The sequence below is a fragment of the Amblyraja radiata genome, chromosome 1, assembly GCF_010909765.2.
Source record: "Amblyraja radiata isolate CabotCenter1 chromosome 1, sAmbRad1.1.pri, whole genome shotgun sequence".
Taxonomy (NCBI): Eukaryota; Metazoa; Chordata; class Chondrichthyes; order Rajiformes; family Rajidae; genus Amblyraja; species Amblyraja radiata.
Window position 1 is genome coordinate 62,178,149 of NC_045956.1, and position 18,517 is coordinate 62,196,665.

General features: G+C 45.6%; 1 protein-coding gene across 1 annotated transcript in view; it reads left to right on the forward strand.

Moving 5' to 3' along the window:
• Window positions 1-18,517, forward strand: part of LOC116978984 (probable E3 ubiquitin-protein ligase HERC4) — a 76,427-nt gene that overhangs the window by 12,528 nt on the left and 45,382 nt on the right. The window contains exons 6-8 of the mRNA XM_033030365.1: window positions 39-169; window positions 11,879-12,036; window positions 13,889-13,965. Of these exons, the coding sequence (XP_032886256.1) occupies window positions 39-169; window positions 11,879-12,036; window positions 13,889-13,965 (366 nt within the window). The remainder of the gene's footprint in view (window positions 1-38; window positions 170-11,878; window positions 12,037-13,888; window positions 13,966-18,517) is intronic.

Here is an 18,517-nt window from a genome sequence, read left to right on the forward strand (position 1 = left end):
AATAATCAACCTAAACCTGGAAGTTGTGTCTCCGTCAGGATGGGCTTGTTTACACCTTTGGAGCGGGAACGTACGGTCAACTCGGCCACAACTCTGACAGAGACGAGCTGAAACCTCGGCTGCTCGAGGGGCTGGATGGAATCAAAGTCTCCCAGATTGCCTGCGGGAGGTAAGCTACTAAAATGCTGAGATAAACCGCGACGCAGAGGATATCAATGTCATAGGAGCAGAATTAGGCCATTCAGCCCATCCGCCATTCAATCACAGCTGATCAATCTTGGAAGGATATGCATTACACGCAGGCAGAGGAGATTACTTTAAAGCCCCTGTCTCACGGTGCGAGTCCACCCACGAGTGATCCCGAGTGAAAGAAAAAATCAAACTCGTGGTTGTCTACAAGATTCCAAGTTTATGTTCACGAGTTTAAACGAGTTCCCACGTGTATGTCTAAGTTTGTCATTTACTTCTCATTTCTGCGATGAACCAAGTTCCTCTCCCGAGTTACTCTTGAGCCAACAACGACTACCGACGTGTAGAAAAATCATCACATGGATAAATATGTCATGCAGTTTTATTTTACTATAAAAGCCTCCCATGACCATGGACAGAACTGCCCCGATGATCAGCTTCTCCGTGTCTCTTATGTAGCTGCATGCTTCTCTTGTCATGTAATTAACCGCTTTTATCAAATCCTTGCCTATCATTCCTGCAATGCAATAAATGGCATTTAAAATACTTGGCTGTCAAAAAAAGCAAAAAAAAACGTACAAACTCAGTACAGACAGCACCCGTAGTTGGGATCGAACCCGGGTCTCCGACGCTGCATTCGCTGTCAGGCAGCTGCACCACCGTGAATGAAGGCCTGTTTTAAGTATCAAATAGAGGAGCAAGAAGGTGATCAAGGCGGAGAAAGTGTAGAGGCCAATGCCCAGGTAGTCCAACTCGCAGGAGTGCAGGTCCACCATGACGACGCCATGGCCACGGTGAGCTTTGGGGGAGGTGCAGGTGACATCGGTGACCAGGCAAGGGATGTAGACCGTGGTCTGATTGATCCACCACACGAACCACCTGGCGTCGCAGGGGCAGAGAAAGTGGTTGCCGCTTAGCCGCACCTCCCGAAGGTGTTTGATGGCGCTGTCCGGGAAACTGGAGGCCTGGATGGTCTTCAGGTTATTGTAGCTGAGATCCAGGTATTGCAGGGAGGTCACGTCCCGCAGGAAGTCCTTGGTCAGCTTGGAGATCTGGTTGCAGGTGAGGTTGAAGACGCAGCGTCTGGGTGCAGTTGGGCAGCATGCGAGGCACCGTGGTCAACAGGTTGCTACCGAGGTCCAGCAGCTCCAACCAGCCTAGCAGGTAAAGCCTGCCCCAGTTAAAGCTCCACAGCTGGTTACCGCTCAGAACAAGCTCCTTAAGTAGCGGGGGCAGATGGTCAAACACGTCGTGCGGCATGAACACGAGTTTCTTCCCCTAATAATCTGCTGCTATCTGTGTTTGAGAGCGAAAACTTGCAAAGGGCACGCACGGTTCCTCGCCAGCGAAGATGGACACAGAATGCTGGAGTAACTCAGTGGGACAGGCAGCATCTCTGGAGAGAAGGAATGGGTGACGTTTCGGGTCGAGACCCATTACTTCTCTCCAGAGATACGGCAACAGCACAGCACAAAACCAGTCTGAAGAAGGGTCTCGACCCGAAACGTTACCAATTCCTTTTCTCCAAAGATGCTGTCTGCCCCGCTGAGTTACTCCAGCATTTTGTGTCTATATCCCGTGGCTTATAATGTCACCTCACATTGTAAAATCATTATCCAGCATAGTTCAGTTAAAATTTATAAATATGCAGATGACACAACCATCATTGGTCTCATCTCGAACAATAATGAAACAGAATACCGCACTCAAATACACAAAGCAGTCACTTGGTGCACAGACAATAACCTCTCACTTAACACATCAAAAACACACGAACTCATCATTAATTTCAGACGTAAGGCACAACCCAAGACCCCCCTACTCATCTCAGGCGAACCCATATCCACCACTGACTCATACAAATTTCTAGGCACCCACATAAGCAATAACCTCAAATGGAAAATCAATTCAAATCACATCTACAAAAAAGCCAACCAGAGACTCTTCTCCCTCCGCCAGCTCAAGAAGTTTAGAGTAAGGAAACACCTCCTAATCAAATTCTACACAGCCATCATCCAAAGCATGCTCACTTCATCAATTACAGTCTGGTTCAGCAGTTTAGACACTCACTCCCGTAATAAATTACAACGCATAGTTAACAAAGCATCCAAAATCATCAGCACTCCCCTCCCATCAATAGAATCACTCCATCACAAACGGTCTGTGTCAAGGGTGAAGAAAATCATCTCTGATCCCTCCCACCCAGCACACCACATCTTCCACCTGCTGCCATCAGGAAGGCGCTACAGCTCACTGTCCGCCAAGACATCTCGATTTAAAAACAGTTTTTACCCACACGCAATCCGAATTCTGAACACACTATAACAGCACATATCCTCCCCATGCATGTACTGTATATTGTATGATGTTGTGTTTTATGTTATGTTTGACGGGAATCAGCCTACCTTGTAACATCCTGTACTGAACCTGAATTCCACCATCTTGACTGTGTGGTCATTAAATAATCTAATCTAATCTAATCTAATCTGAAGAAATATCTCCTCGCTGGCTCAAACATAATCTATGTAGCTCACGTTTCTCTCTGCTTCATATACGTGGGAATTCCCTCAGTATGGTCACTTTTCACGTAACCCTTCCCATCAATGCTTGAGCCCCCATCTTCGCTCTGTACATTCAACTTCATTGGCGGCTCTCTCCCATCGAAAGTATCCAAGTTAATTTCAGACCCCTATCCATCCATCCATTCATTCATTTCCCATTAAGATCTGACTAATCTTCAACATTTCTGGCACTCAGGCCAAACCCACGGTAGACTCAAGAGTCCCTACGGTAAACTCACGGGCCACTACGTTCTTACAACGAGTTTAAAAGTTTCAAATTTTGTCTTCAAGAGTAAATTTGACTCGTGGAAATCTTTAAACATGTTTAAAAATTTTCAAGAGTTAACAAGTTTCCCGGGTACGTGCCGTTAGCGCCACGAGCCGCTAAGTTGCATCCACGAGTTCCGACGTTCCTGCTACGTTAATTGTACGTGATTACCATGAGTTTAATTTGTTTTAAACTCGGGGTCACTCGTGGGTCGACTCGCACCATGAGACAGGGGTTTAACTGTGTTTCATGTTTGGCAAAGACATTGTGGGCAGAAACACTATTATATTTCTAATAGTGCAAAGCCGCTGTACGTAGTGCAATCTTATACAAGCTCCATAGTTGATCGGTGCCGAGGTGCGTTTGTATTTAGTGTTGCGCAGTGTTCCACAGCCTGACGGTTGCGGGGAAGAAGCTGTTCTTGAACCTGGTGGTCACAGTTTTCAGATGTTTCAAATCATGAGAGGAATAGATCGGGTAGATACACAGAGTCTCTTGTCCAGAGTAGGGGAATTGAGGACCAGATGACATAGGTTTAAGTTGAACAAGGGGTCACAGTTTAAGGATAAAGGGGAAATCTTTTAGGACCGAGATGAGGAAAACTTTTTTCACACAGAGAGTGGTGAATCTGTGGAATTCTCTCCCGCAGAAGGTAGTTGAGGCCAGTTCATTGGCTATATTTAAGAGGGAGTTAGATGTGGCCCTTGTGGCTAAAGGGATCAGGGGGTATGGAGAGAAGGCAGGTACAGGATACTGAGTTGGATGATCAGCCATGATCATATTGAATGGCGGTGCAGGCTCGAAGGGCCGAATGGCCTACTCCTGCACCTATTTTCTATGTTTCTATGTTTCTATGAAGGGCAAAAGATTTAATTGGAATCTGAAGGATAACGTTTTCACACAAAGAGTGTATGGTATGAGCTGCCAGAGGAAGTAGTTGAGGCAAGGACTATTGCAACATTTAAGAAACAGTTAGACACGTCCATGGATAGGGCGGGTTTGGAGGGATATGGGTCGAACGCAGAAAGGTGGGACTAGTGTAGCTGGGACATGTCGGCCTGTGTGGGCAAGTTGGGCTGAAGTAAGACTCTGTAACTCTATGACTCCTCCCTGACAATAGTAGTGAGATGAGGGCATGTCCAGGGTAGTGTGGATCTTTCATGATGCTGGCTGCGTTTTTGAGGCAGCGCTTCCTGTAGATCCCTTTGATGGTGGGATGTGTTGTGTCCTAGAGTCACCACTAGAGGGCTCTGCCTCGAGATGAATGTTTCCGAAGGGGGTTCCCTGGGAGATCTGCAGCAAAGATTATAGCTCCTCTAGTATCTTTGATCTGCAGTGGTTTTGCAGCAGTCATGTTAGACTTGTAATAAACACACTTCGGGTTCTGTACACCAAATATAGATTGTGAATTATTTAGCCCTCAAACAAGAGGACATGACTTCAGAATTAAGGGACAGAAGTTTAGGGGTAACATGAGGGGGAACTTCTTTACTCAGAGAGTGGTAGCGGTGTGGAATGAGCTTCCAGTGGAAGTGGTGGCGGCAGGTTCGTTGGTATCATTTAAGAATAAATTGGATAGGCATATGGATGAGAAGGGAATGGAGGGTTATGGTATGAGTGCAGGCAGGTGGGACTAAGGGAAAAAAATTGTTCGGCGCGGACTTGTAGGGCCGAGATGGCCTGTTTCCGTGCTGTAATTGTTATATGGTTATATGGTTAACACAACATCTGGCGACGAGGATGGCTGGTTTAACCCTCGCTGCCCCATCTCCATTCTTGGAAACTCCAGGAGAGCCTCCGGTACCATGGATACACTTGTATGAAAGTTTCAAGACTTACCTGATCGCAGGTGGCCTGGACGGGGCGGCCATTTCGGACATTCGCCGCAGAGCGATTCTGCTGCATTGCCTCGGAACGGAGGGACAGCGAATCTTCACACAGCTCGACAGTGCTGCAACGAGTGGGTACAGTACTGCTGTTAATGCACTGGGCAAATATTTCATCCCAAAGACCAGTGTGCAGATAGAAAGATACCGGTTTCGCCAGCAGTCACAGGGACAGGGCGAACCAGTGAAGCAATTTGGTTCTGCATTGATAGCACTGGCTGCAAAGTGCAATTTTGGAGCACTGACTGATGAGCTGGTGAGAGACCAGCTTATCGAAAAGACTTCTGTCCCGCAGATTAGAGAGCGCCTTCTCTAGGTATGTTGCAAAACCTACCTTCAGACCTGTCCCAGCCCATGTGCGTGATTTTGGCGCCGTTGAGAGGGGGGCGGGTTTAAAACGCGATTTTCCCTAGGCTATTCAAATCGAGGTTGTTCAGCCTACTTAGTTGCTGACGAAAAATCGCTGGGAGGTTCATTCACTGGAGCTATTTTTAAATTTAATTGGTTAATTTAATTTTTATAGTAGATTAAAAATTATCCTCTAAACCCGCGGCCGCCGACAACGGGACGGATTTCATACAGGGGACAACGGAAGGTAGGCTGTTTATTTTTACATTAAAAAGGGCTTCTTAAGGTCCCTTTATACAAAGTTTTATGTTGCGAGTAGCTAATTTGGGGCCCCATTATATCCCGCTGTATTTTTCTCGGCATATGGGGGTACAAATCTACCGCAATGGGAACGTTCCAAACCAGCGCGTTCCACAGAGTTCCACAGGATCCCACTCGAAAGCTGATTTAAATGGACATTAATTTACAGCAATTGAACACTAAATTCCTTCCATTTGGCCTATAAATTAATGTAAATGAGATTTAAAAATCATGTTTTATTGTGAATTCTTTGTGAATGTTATTTGGACACTTAGGCTATTTAAAAATGTTAATCGTTTCTTAAGAAATGGATAGATGTTTAGATCTAGTAATTTAATTTTGTCATTAGCTACAATTGGGTAACTAACTAATTATATGCTTTAATTTCAGGTCATCCAAGTAAAATTGTTTCATATTTGTTTCAGAATGCTTCAATCTATAATAACTGAAAATTTCTTTCAGTTTTCTTAATTTTTAAGAAAGTTATGGCCATTTCACTGTCTTCGATCACAGCTTTTGTGTTAAGTCAATGGAAAATCAATAGGGAACAAGATGCTAATTTCCAAGTATGAAAATGGCCATAACTTTTTTAATACTGAAGATGTGAAAGTGAATTAGGTGTCAAATTAAACTTATTTTTGTGCTTTATCTGATGGGATAAATTGCAGACTTGATTTTTAAAATCTCAAAATGTTGTAACATTGCTACCTTCTCATGGAGGATGATGCTCTCACAATCGAAAAGGCACAAGCGTTCGCTGTGCCAATTGAAAGTGCCATGCATAAGTGCCATGCAAGCTAGATGCTGGAAGATTGCTCCCGATGTTGGGGAAGTCCAGGACAAGGGGTCACAGCTTAAGGATAAGGGGGAAATCCTTTAAGACCGAGATGAGAAAAATATTTTTCACACAGAGAGTGGTGAATTTCTGGAACTCTCTGCCACAGAGGGTAGTTGAGGCCAGTTCATTGGCTATATTTAAGAGGGAGTTAGATGTGGCCCTTGTGGCTAAAGGGATCAGGGGGTATGGAGAGAAGGCAGGTACGGGATACTGAGATGGATGATCAGCCATGATCATATTGAATGGTGGTGCAGGCTCGAAGGGCCGAATGGCCTACTCCTGCACCTATTTTCTATGTATCTATGTATCTATAACGCCGAGGTGCTCAAACAACAGCAGATGGCATGCTCGGAGGGATCATTTAGTCCTGCATCCCATCAGATGAACACAGCACCAGTGCAGGGCATTCAGAGGCAATCAAAACACGGTCGCCCAAACAAGCAGTGTCCGAATTGTGGCCGGACACACGCTCCCGGGGAATGTCCAGTGTACGGTAAACGATGCAACACGTGCTCAAAGTTAAATCATTTTGAGAAAGTATGCCGGTCATCGAAGGAGAAGGTGTCATCGGTCCACCAAGTAGACGATGCATCTCCGGGTGGACACGATGTATACTCCATAAAGGACAGGGCTGACCAGGATGTTCGGTCAACAGGGACTTTCAAAGACTGCAAGGTCGAAATCGCTGGGACCTCGGTCTGGCTCCTCATAGATGTGGGGGCGAAGGTTTCAATTTTGAGTATCGACCTCTACAAAAGGTACTTTTCGGATTACCCACTTACTCCCCTGAGGGACAATCTTCACGCTTATGATGGTTCAACCATACCCACGAGAGGGCTGGTGACCGTTCCTGTCTGCTACAAAGGAGGTAAGCTCGATAGCTTCACATTCTACGTCGCAGAGGAAAGAGTCTGATGAGCGTCAATTTGTTTGATCAACTAGGGTTCAAGCTTCAGGACACAACCGGTATGAACATCAATGTGATCAGCAACGCGGACTATGGACATGAGTACCCCTCTCTTTTCACGGGTTTTGAGATAGTTAAAGGGTACTGCCACGCACCTCATGTAGACACATCAGTCCGGCTGGTTTCATCTACCATCTAACTGAAACGACTCGAAAAGGATGGTTTCATTGAGCACATCGATTCATCCCCTTGGATATCAAATCTGGTAATCGCGCGACGCAAGAACGGTGAACTCAGGCTGTGCATCGATCTCGAAGCGGTCAACAAAGCCATCATTCCGGACAAATACCCCCTGCCAACAATACAAGAACTAGCTGCGTTGTTCCATGGTTCAACGGTGTTCACAACACTGGACATGTGCCAAAGCTACCTTCAGGTACCACTAGCAGAACGCAGTCGGCAGTTGTCAGCATTCATTACACATGAAGGTGTATTTCAGTACCGTAGGATGCCATATGGACTGTGCTCAGCGCCCAGCGCATTTCAAAAAATCGTGGCGTCGGTTCTGACAGGCATTGACGGAGCACTCAATCTTCTCGATGATGTCATGGTCCATGGAAGGGATAAGGAGGAACACGATCGACGACTGGAGGCAGTATTAGCTCGTCTCACGCAACACAACGTGACGCTCAACGCAGCAAACTGCACATTTACAGCATCCGAGATTGATTTTCTCGGGTACAGAGTGACAGCGTCTGGAGTTGAGCCTACTCAGGACAATGTCCAAGCCATCAGCGTGATCCCCGCCCCAACTAACGTGAAAGAGCTAGCGCCATTTCTGGGCACCACCAACTTCTACCGCAAGTTAGTGCTGCAGTACACGCAGATCGCAGAACCGCTACAGAAGCTGCTACGGAAAGACACACAGTGGGAATGGACGGATGAGCAGGACCGCGTTCAACACGCTGAAAGACAAAATAGCATCTCCGCCTGTTCTCGCACACTTCGACCCAAGTGCGGAAACGTACGTCACAACAGATGCTTCCGGTATAGCGATCGGAGCAGTGTTCTCGCAGAGTATCGATGGAAGCAAACGACCGATCGCATTCGCCTCCCGTCCCTTGACTGCCACAGAACGCAAGTACTCCACTGGGGAACGTGAAGCATTAGCATGCATATACGCGTGTGAACACTGTCATGTATACCTATACAGGAGACCATTCACTCTCCGTATGGATCACCAAACGTTAACTACGTTGTTGGACACGTCAGGCTCAGGACACCGTCCGCTCAGGATCTACAGATGGTCCGGTCGCCTTCATCAGTACAACTTCAAAGTAGAATACCTCGCAGGTTCACGCAGATTCACGCAGACATGCACAGTCGCGTCCCAACGGTGGCACCCGCAAACACTCGCGATAGCGACGCTTCAAGCGACATCGACGAATACTTTCTCGCGGTAATTTCGCACGCGATAGAGAATCTCGTGACGCGGGGAGAGCTGAAAGCAGAGTCGACAGCTGACGACACACTGCAAATCGTCTGCCAGTATCTCAGGACAGACTGGCCCAAGGAGATAGCAGACGACTTGGTTCCGTACCACAGGGTACGCCATGAACTGGCTGTGGTTGACGATGCATGTGTCACGCGCGGAACTCGAGTGGTTATACCCAAATCACTGCAACACCGCGTGTTACAACTGGCACACGAAGGACACCTGGGCATTGTTAAGATGAAACAACGGTGTCGCGAGGCAGTGTGGTGGCCAGCAATAGATCATCGCGTAGAGATTTTGTTAAATATTGTGAAGCATGCACAATTAGTGAGAAAGCAACAAGACCATGTCCTGCCCCTCTTCAGCCAATCCCATGGCCGGACAAACCATGGATGCGCTTGCAACTCGATATCTTCGGAGAGGTGCAAGCTGCGCCAAGAAGCCAGCGGTTTCTACTTGTAGTACATGATCTCCACAGCAAGTGGCCTGAGATCGCAACTACTTTCTCCGTCACGACAAGCTCGATCATCGCGATTCTCGAAAAGCTGTTCACTAAGTGGGGACTGCCGGAGGTCATAACGATAGACAACGGCCCTCAGTTCATATCTGAACAGTTTCTTCACTTTCCTCGCGAGCTACGACATTCAACATCAGTGGACGTCGAGATACAACCCCCAATCGAACGGCCGGGTTGAACGATTCAATCGCGTGATTAAGGAAAGCATAAAAGCGAGCATGTCGGAGGGGAAAACGTTCGAACAGTCAATCTATATTCTCCACCGATCCTACAGATCCACACCACCCACGTTGTCTGGGAAAACACCAGCAGAGCTGATGATAGGGTGAAACCTGTGAACAAAATTGAATGCTCTTCAACCATCATCGCACCCAAATCCGGACACAAGAGCGAGGGTGGAAATGATAGCTCACAGACAAGCAAAAGGGAAAGCATACTGTGATGCCAAACGCAGAGTACGAGCGCCGCGGTTCAAGGTCGGCGACTGGGTACGAATCAGCCGCCCTAACAGACAACATAAGCTTGCAAGCGCACTCTCCAAACCGATACAGATCAAACGGAGATTCGGCGAGAACGCGTACCTCCTCCAGGATAACACCAAATGGAACACGAGGCGTCTAATTGCAAGTAGACAGGGACAGGAAGAAGTCGAATTGGACACTTTTTCTTTCCCAATATCCAATCAAGACAGTGATTGTGGTCAGCATACAGCAGAGCACACAGCAGAGCAGTCTATTCCCGCTCGACGCTCTCAGCGACAGAGGAGGAGGCCTCAATATCTGCAGGATTATCAGCTGTGAAGCCTTAAACGTTATGTGCACCGAGCTGTTATGTTGGACTGATTGCATATGGACATATTTGGGTGGATAACGGGACTTATATGTTAACCTTTGTTTATAAGGAGGGAAATGTGTTGTGTCCTAGAGTCACCACTAGAGGGCTCTGCCTCGAGATGAATGTTTCCGAAGGGGGGTCCCTGGGAGATCTGCTGGGGTTTTGCAGCAGCCACGTTAGGCTGGTAATAAACACACTTCGGGTTCTGTACACAAGTGTAGATTGTGAATTATTTAGCCCTCGAACACAACTGGGAGCTCAGTATCGGTGATGGACTGGGCAGTGTCCACCACTTTATGCAACATCTTTCATTCTTTCGAGTGGTATTCTGGTTACCAAAGCAGGCCATCGCACAACCAGTCAGTATCTACTCCACCATGAAATGGGGCAACCATTTATTTCCTGCAAGTGATGGTCCTTTGTGTCTGTGCCCAAAAAATGACGTATCCACAGCATGTTGTTCAATGAAATCAATACAGAATACGCTAGAAATACTCAACAGGGCAGGCAGCGTCTGTGGAGAAATAAAACGAGTGGCACGGTTTCGCAGTGGCAGCGTTGCTACATTACAGCGTCGGAAACCCAGGTTCGATCCTGACTACGGGTGCTGTCTGTACGGAGTTTGTACATTCTCCCCGTGCCCACATCAGTTTGCAATTTTTCATTGTTTCAGTTTCATCCCAGACTCCAAGGATGTACAGGTTTGTAGGTTGATTAACTTTGGTAAAAATTGTAAATTGTCGCTAGTGTGCAGGATCGTGCTAGTGAACGGGGTGTTCCTTGGACGGCGCCCGTCAAAGTAACTGGGAAGGAGAGAAAACAAGTTACAGAGGAAGTGCAGAAGAAATAGAAATAGAAAGGAGATATGACTGACAGGGTGAGGAGAGATGAACATAGAACCGTACAGCACAGCAACAGGCCCTTCGGCCCACAATGTCCATGCCGAACATGATGCCAAGTTAAAATAAGCTCCTATACCTGCACGTGATCCATATCCCTCCATTCTCTGCACATCCATGTACCTAGCTAATAGCCTCTTAAATGCCACTATTGTATCTGCCTCCACCACAACCTCCAGCAGAGTGTTCCAGGCCCCCACCACTCTCTGTAAAATGCTTGCCTCACATATCTCCTTTACACTTAGCCCCTCAATGACAGATTCTTCCAAGCTGTTATTGGGCAACTGAACCCGTCCTATCACCAAGCTGAGAACGGTCCTGACCTCCCATCTAACTAATTGGAGACCATCAGTATCATTAATCTGACTTTACTGGACTTTATCTTGCACTATATCCTGTATGTGCACAGCATGGATGGCTTAATTGTAATGTATTGTTTTTCCGCTGACTGTTTAGCATGTAACACAAAGCTTTTCTTTGTACCTTAGTACACGTGGCAATAATCTAAACTAAAACAATCCAAGTCTGTCCAACCTCTCAATCTAGCTAATACGCTCAAATCCAGACAGCATTCCGGTAAACATAAAAACACGCAAACTAAGTGCTGGAGAATCTCAACGGGTCAGGCAGCACGTCTGGAGAACAAGGATAGGTGATGTTTCGATTCGCAACCATTCTGGTAAATCACCTCTGCATCCGCTCCAAACCTCCCACATCCTGCAATGGGCCATCCTGTTTCTCTCTCCAGAGATGCTGCCTGACCTGCAGTGTGTTTTCAGCATTTCCTGAATTCAATTACATTTCCAGCTTGTTGATTGTTGTGTTGTGTTTTGCAGCTCCCACACCATGGTGTTCAGTTCGGCATCGGGGCAACTCTATTCCTTTGGCCGTGGAGAGAACGGGCAGTTGGGAACCGGACAAACCATTGACCATTTTGTGCCTTGCCTGGTCACTTTCTCAACAGACGGGACCCACAACCTGCAGCCTGCTCCTGGTAGGAATATTCTGTATTGTCATAGAGGAATAGAGTCACACAGCACAGAATTGTCCATGCCGACCAAGATGCCCCACACAAGCTAGTCCCCTTTGCCCACATTTGGCCCAGATCCTTCCAAACCTTTTCTGTCCATTGTCCAAGTGTCTTTTAAATTGTGTTATAGTACCTGCCTCAACTACGTCCTCTGGCAGCTCGTTCCATCTGTGTAAAAATATTGCCCCTCAGGTTCTTATTTAATCTTTCCACTCTCACCTTAAATGTAAGGTAGACACTGTCTGGTCCATCGTGGTCCTGGCCTTCCCCACCATCTAAGGGATCAGCAAGAAGCATTGCCTCAAAAAGGCAGCTAATATCAGCAAAGACCCACACCACCCTAGTTTTTGATTCATTTACCCTGGGTAAAAGACTGTGCATTTACCCAATCTATTCCTCACAATCTGAAACATCTCTATAAGTAGCAATGTTACAACATTTTGAGATTAAAAAAATCAAGTCTGTAATTTATCCCATCAGATAAATCATAAAAAGAAGTTTAATTTGACACCTAATTCACTTTCATATCTCAAGTATTTAAAAAGTTATGGCCATTTTCATACTCGGAAATTAGCATCTTGTTCCCTATTGATTTTCTATGGACATAACAAAAAAGCTGTGATCGTGAACAGTCAAAAGCCCATAACCTTCTTACAAATTAAGAGAACTGAATGAAATTTTCAGTTATCGTAGATTGAACCATTCTGAAACAAATATAAAATAATCTTACTAGGATGACCTGAAATTAAAACATATAATTAGTTAGTTACCCAAGTGCAGGTAATTTCAAACTTCAATTACTAGATCTAAACATCTATCCATTTCTTAATAAATGATTAACATTTTTAAATAGCCTAAGTGTCCAAATAATATTCATAAATAATTCACAATAAAACATGATTTTTAAATCCCATTTACATTAATTTATAGGCCAAATGGAAGGAATTTAGTGTTTAATTGCTGTAAATTAAAGTCCATTTTAAATCAGCTTTCTAGTGGGATCCTGTGAACGCGCTGGTTTAGAACGTTCACATTGCGGTAGATTTGTGCCCTCAAATGCCCAGAAAAATACCGCGGGATATAATGGGCCCAAAATGAGCTACTTGCAATATTAAACTTTGTATAAAGGGATCTTAAGAAGCCCTTTTTAATGTAAAAATAAGCAGCCTACCTTCTTTTATTTGCTCTATGCGACCCTGACAGCTGCTGGTGGTCGCGGGTTTAGAGATTGATTTTTAAACTACTATAACTATTATACGAGGCCTTTAAAACTAATAATAGCTTTTGCGACGGGGTCTTCCAGCGATTTTTCGTTAATAATTAACTAGGCTGAACATCTTCGATTTGAACAGCCTAGAGAAAATCGCGTTTTAAACCCGCCCCCCTCTAAACGGCGCCAAAATCGCGCACACCCGCAGCGACAGATTTTCAGCGACGCTTCAGGTAGGCTTTGCAACATACCTACTATAAGATTAACCCCTCAGTCTCCTGCTCCAAGAAATAAAGACCCACAGCTTGCTTTGCAAACATTTCCTTATTCAGTGACTGTCTGTCTGTCTCTCCCTATTTTATCTCTCTTTTCCCATCTATTTCCCTCTCTCTCTCTCTCTCACCCCTGCCTCTCTCTATCTGTGTTCCTCTTTCTTTCTTTTTCTCCTCATCCACACTTATTCTCTATATCGCTTCCTTTCTCTATCTCTGTCTTTCCACCCCTTTCTCTCTATCCCCCTCTCTCTCACTGTGTCTGTGCCTCTGAAATATTTCCTAGGTGTGATAAAAAATTGAATTTATTTTTCTTCCTCATGACCCTCGACAGGAGGTCTGCTCCAACCAGCTGTGAAAAGGATATTTGCTGGAGCCAACCAGAGTGTTGCCTTGTGCTTTGGTGTTAAGGTAGGAAACATACTTGCAAATATTCTGCCCTCTTGGTACAGCCCAACCGTGTCAGTATGATACCCTTACTGACACGGAGTGCTGGAATAACTCAGCGGATCAGGTAGCATCTCTGGAGAAAATAAATAGGTGACGTTTCGGGTCGAAACCCTTCTTCAGACTGAAGAAGGGTCCCGACCGAAATGTCACCTATTTATTTTCTCCAGATATGCGGCCTGACCTGCTGAGTTACTCCAGCATTTTGTGTTCACCTTCAATGTAAACCAGCATCTGCAGTTCCATCCTACCCATTTGCCTGTGATTGGGCCTTTCCTCTCCATGTACCTGTACCTTTCACCCAGTTTAGAGGAATCAAGAGCCAGAGGACATAGGTTCAACATGAGAGGGGCAAGGTTGAGTGGGAAGCTGAGGGTTGGCCTTGAGTTCTCTGCCTTGCAGATAAGCCGCTACCACTTTGGATGTACGCACGCTGAGAAGCCACTACACCGATCGCCAGAAACGTTTCGCAGCAGGTTAAATTGTTAATCAATGTGTGGAATAGCAGCAACGTCCTGAGCTCCTGGGGTAGCTGAGAGTGAGACGCCATGCTTGAGATCACAGCTTGATATGGCATCAGCTCTGCCCCAGATCACAATACCGTGCAGAGAGCTGGAGATGTAGCCCACTCCATCACACAGACCAGACTCCCCACCATTCACTCCATCTACACTTCACGCTGCCTTGGGAATCCACTTTGGTGGTAGATACAGATATGATCATGGCAGTGTCATAAAGTCATCCAGCGTGGAAATATCCCCAGCGGCCCAACTTGTCGTACCGACCAACATATCCATCTACACTATCCCACCTGCCTGCATTTGGCCCATATCCCTCAAATCCTATCCTGACCCATGTACCTGTCTAAATGTTTCTTAAACGTTGAGATAGTACCTGACTCAACTACCTCCTCCGGTAGTTCGTTTCATACAACCACCACCCACATACACCCGCTGTAAAAAAAGTGGCCCCTCAGGTTCATATTAAATCTTTCCCCCTCACATTAAACGTATCTCTTTTGGATCACAATTCCCCAGCTCTGGCCAAGAGACGCTACACATCCACCCGATTTATTCCTCTCATGACTTTGTACACTACTACAGTATAAGATCACCCCTCATCCTCCTGCGCTCCAAGGAATAGAATCCTAGTCCACTCAATCTCTCCCTATGGCTCAGGCCCTCGAGTCCTGGCAATGCACCATTTCCAGCTTGACAACATCTGTCCTATAACATGGTGCCCCAAACTGAACACAATACTCTAAATGTGGCCTCACCAATGTTTTAAACTTGCCGCTCTAAACTTGCTGCCAGAGGAGGTGGTGGAATCAGATACAATCACTACGTTCAAGAGGCATTTAGCCAGGCAGTACCTCCTCTGGCAGCTGGTTTCATATACCCACCAACCTCCGTGTGAAATATCCACCCCGCAGGTTCCTATCACATAGTAAATCTTTGGAGTAAACTAAACTAAACCAAACAAAATCTGGTGATATGCAGTATAAGGATTATCTGGTGATTTTCAGTATAAGACCACATATTGTGCCTTAATAATGGTGAATTTCTGTGCGGTTATTTGGAGTTTCCGGAGCAAGCTAGCTTCCTTGGTTCCTTGTAGGCCTCACACTCTGCTGACTACCAGTCTTCATTCAATCCTCTAAGGAGAATTGTCATGGCTGAAGACTCATTCTGGAACACCTGGAGCATTCTGGATAATGGGGAGCTACAGAAGGACATCAAAGAGTGAGTGTGACTTTCTTCATATTAAATGTGGCTCACATTGGTTTAGGGGCGGCACAGTGACATGGCTGTAGAGCTGCCGCCTTACAGCGTCAGAGACCCGGGTTCGATCCTGGCTACGGGTGCTGCCTGTGTGGAGTTTGCACATTCTCCCTGTGACCGTGTGCTTTTCCTCCATGTTCTCTGGTTTCCGCTCACAGTCCAAAGACGAGTAGGTTAATTGGCCACTGTAAATTGCCCCTAGCATGTAGGGGGTGAATGAGAAAGTGAGATAACATGGAAGAGTTTAGTTTAGTTTTGTTTATTATTGTCATGTTTACCAATGTACAGTGAAAAGTTTTTGTTTGCATGCTCTCCAGTCAAAGAAAAGACTACACATGAATAAGTGATCAATGGTCAGCATGGAATTGGTGGGCTGTAGAGTCTGTTTCCATGCTGTATCTCTGAAGCAAAAAATTGGACAACCATACTCATAGATAGAAACAAGATACTGTGGGGTCAGAAGATCTAAGGTAAAATTAGAAAATGCCAGAATGACCCAACAGGATATGCCGTGTCTGTGGAGGGAGAAACAGAGTTAACATTACAAGTCAATGGCCTTTCGTTAGAATATTTGAAATGAATTAGGCTGCCAATGGGATAGAGATCAGCTACAACATTGAGCAAAGAAATGGCAGATGGAGTTTAATCTGAGCAAGTGCGAGGGGAATGTAAGGGGAAGGTATACAGTTGATTGGCAAGACTCTTGACAGATCCCAGAGTGGATCTTTGGGTCCAGGTCCACAGATTCCTGAAAGTGGCAAGTCTGGTAAATAGAGTGGTAAAGAAGGCATATAGTATGTTTACCTTCTTCTTCTTCTTTCGTGTGGCGTGCACAGCCTAAAGTTGTTGGATAACTTGTTCTATTTGATCTTCCGTTTGTGCACGTAGAGTTGATTGCATTAGTTGAAACAGGGCGGACCACATGAAGGTTGCAATCTTCCACCCCAAGGCATTGGTATAAGAGTCAGGAAGTCATGATGCAGCTTTGTAAGACTTTGGTTAGGCCGCATTTGGGGTTAATATGTGCAGTTCTGAATGCCCCCATTACAGGATAATGCCTGGAGTAGGGGATATTAGCTACAGGGAGTGGTCGGACAGTATTGGAATGGTTTCTCTGGAGAGTCAAAGATTGAGGGGAAACTTGATAGAAGTGATAGACCTGATATAAGATTATGAGAGGCATAGACAAAGTAGACAGTCAGAACGTTTCATAATTTTATAAACTTCTATCTGGTCTCCCCCAAAACCTCCCCAACTCCAGAGAAAACAATCCAAATTGTCCAACCGCTTCTTATTGCTAATGCCCTCTAATCCATGCAACATTCTGGTAAACCTCTTCTGCACCCACACCAAAGCCTCCACGTACTGGACTTATTGTAATGATGTGACCAGAACTGCATGCGATACTCCAAAAGCAGACTAACCAAAGTCTTATAAAGGTACACGTGATTTCATGAGTTCTGTTCTCAATATTCAGAATGCTCAGGAGGTCAGAATTTGATATTTGATATCGGGAATGGGAGAGAGCTCGGATTTAGTTTAGTTTAGGAAGGAACTGCAGTTGCTGGTTTACACCGAAGATAGATACAGAATGCTGGAGCAACTTAGTGGGTCAGGCAGCATCTCTGGAGAAAAGGAATAGGTGATGTTTTGGGTCGATTAAAGATAGTTCATAGGTTTCCGTGAGGTAGATGGAAGGTCAGGACCGCATTTTGGTGCAAAATCAAAGTTCCATTCTGTTATATTTTCTGGTTTGCATTTATCACTCTTTGATTGAAAGACTAAACCATAACCACATCTGACATTGATCTGAGAAAATCATTTTTTATACAGAGAGTGGTGAATCTGTGGAATTCTCTGCCACAGAAGGTAGTTGAGGCCAGTTCATTGGCTATATTTAAGAGGGAGTTAGATGTGGCCCTTGTGGCTAAATGGATCAGGGGGTATGGAGAGAAGGCAGGGATGGGATACTGAGTTGGATGATCAGCCATGATCATATCGAATGGCGGTGCAGGCTCGAAGGGCCGAATGGCCTACTCCTGCACCTATTTTCTATATTTCTATGTTTCTATCTCAATACACAGTGTCCACTTTTTTCCAGGGAGATTGGTCACATTTTCTCCGCTGAATGCCTCAACGGGAGCTTCTTGGAAGTCAGGTAAGAGTAAAGAGTCTTGGATGGAGGGTGGGAACATGGAAATATATTCACCAAGAGCAGGTGTATGATGCAGAGATGTAGGCTCAGCACAGCAGGTAGTGCTGCTCCCTCACAGCTCCAGGGATCTGGGTTCAGAGTAAGGAAGGTTTGTGTGGCTGAATGGCCTGCTTTATCTCTTATGTTTTTATTAAGGATGAAGGTTAAATAGAGCAGAGAGGTAGCAATCAACAATGGCGCTGAAAAGCCGCTGCCTCACAGCGGCAGAGACCCAGGTTTGATCCTGACCTCGGGTGCTGTCTATGTGGAGTTTGCACGTTCTCCTTATGATTGCATGGATTTCCTCCAATTTCCTCCCACATCCCAAAAACGGGTTTGTAGGTTAATTGTAGGTCTTGGGCAGAGCTGTTCCCAAAGCAATCTGTGGTGCAACCTGACAGTATGCTTTCTATGGTGCTTCTGTGGATGTTTGTAAGAGTGATTGAAGATGTGCCAAATTTTGTCAGTCACAGCAGCAAGTGGAGGTGTTGGTGTGCTTTCTTGGTTGTCGCATCTATGTGGTTGGTCCACAACAAATCAT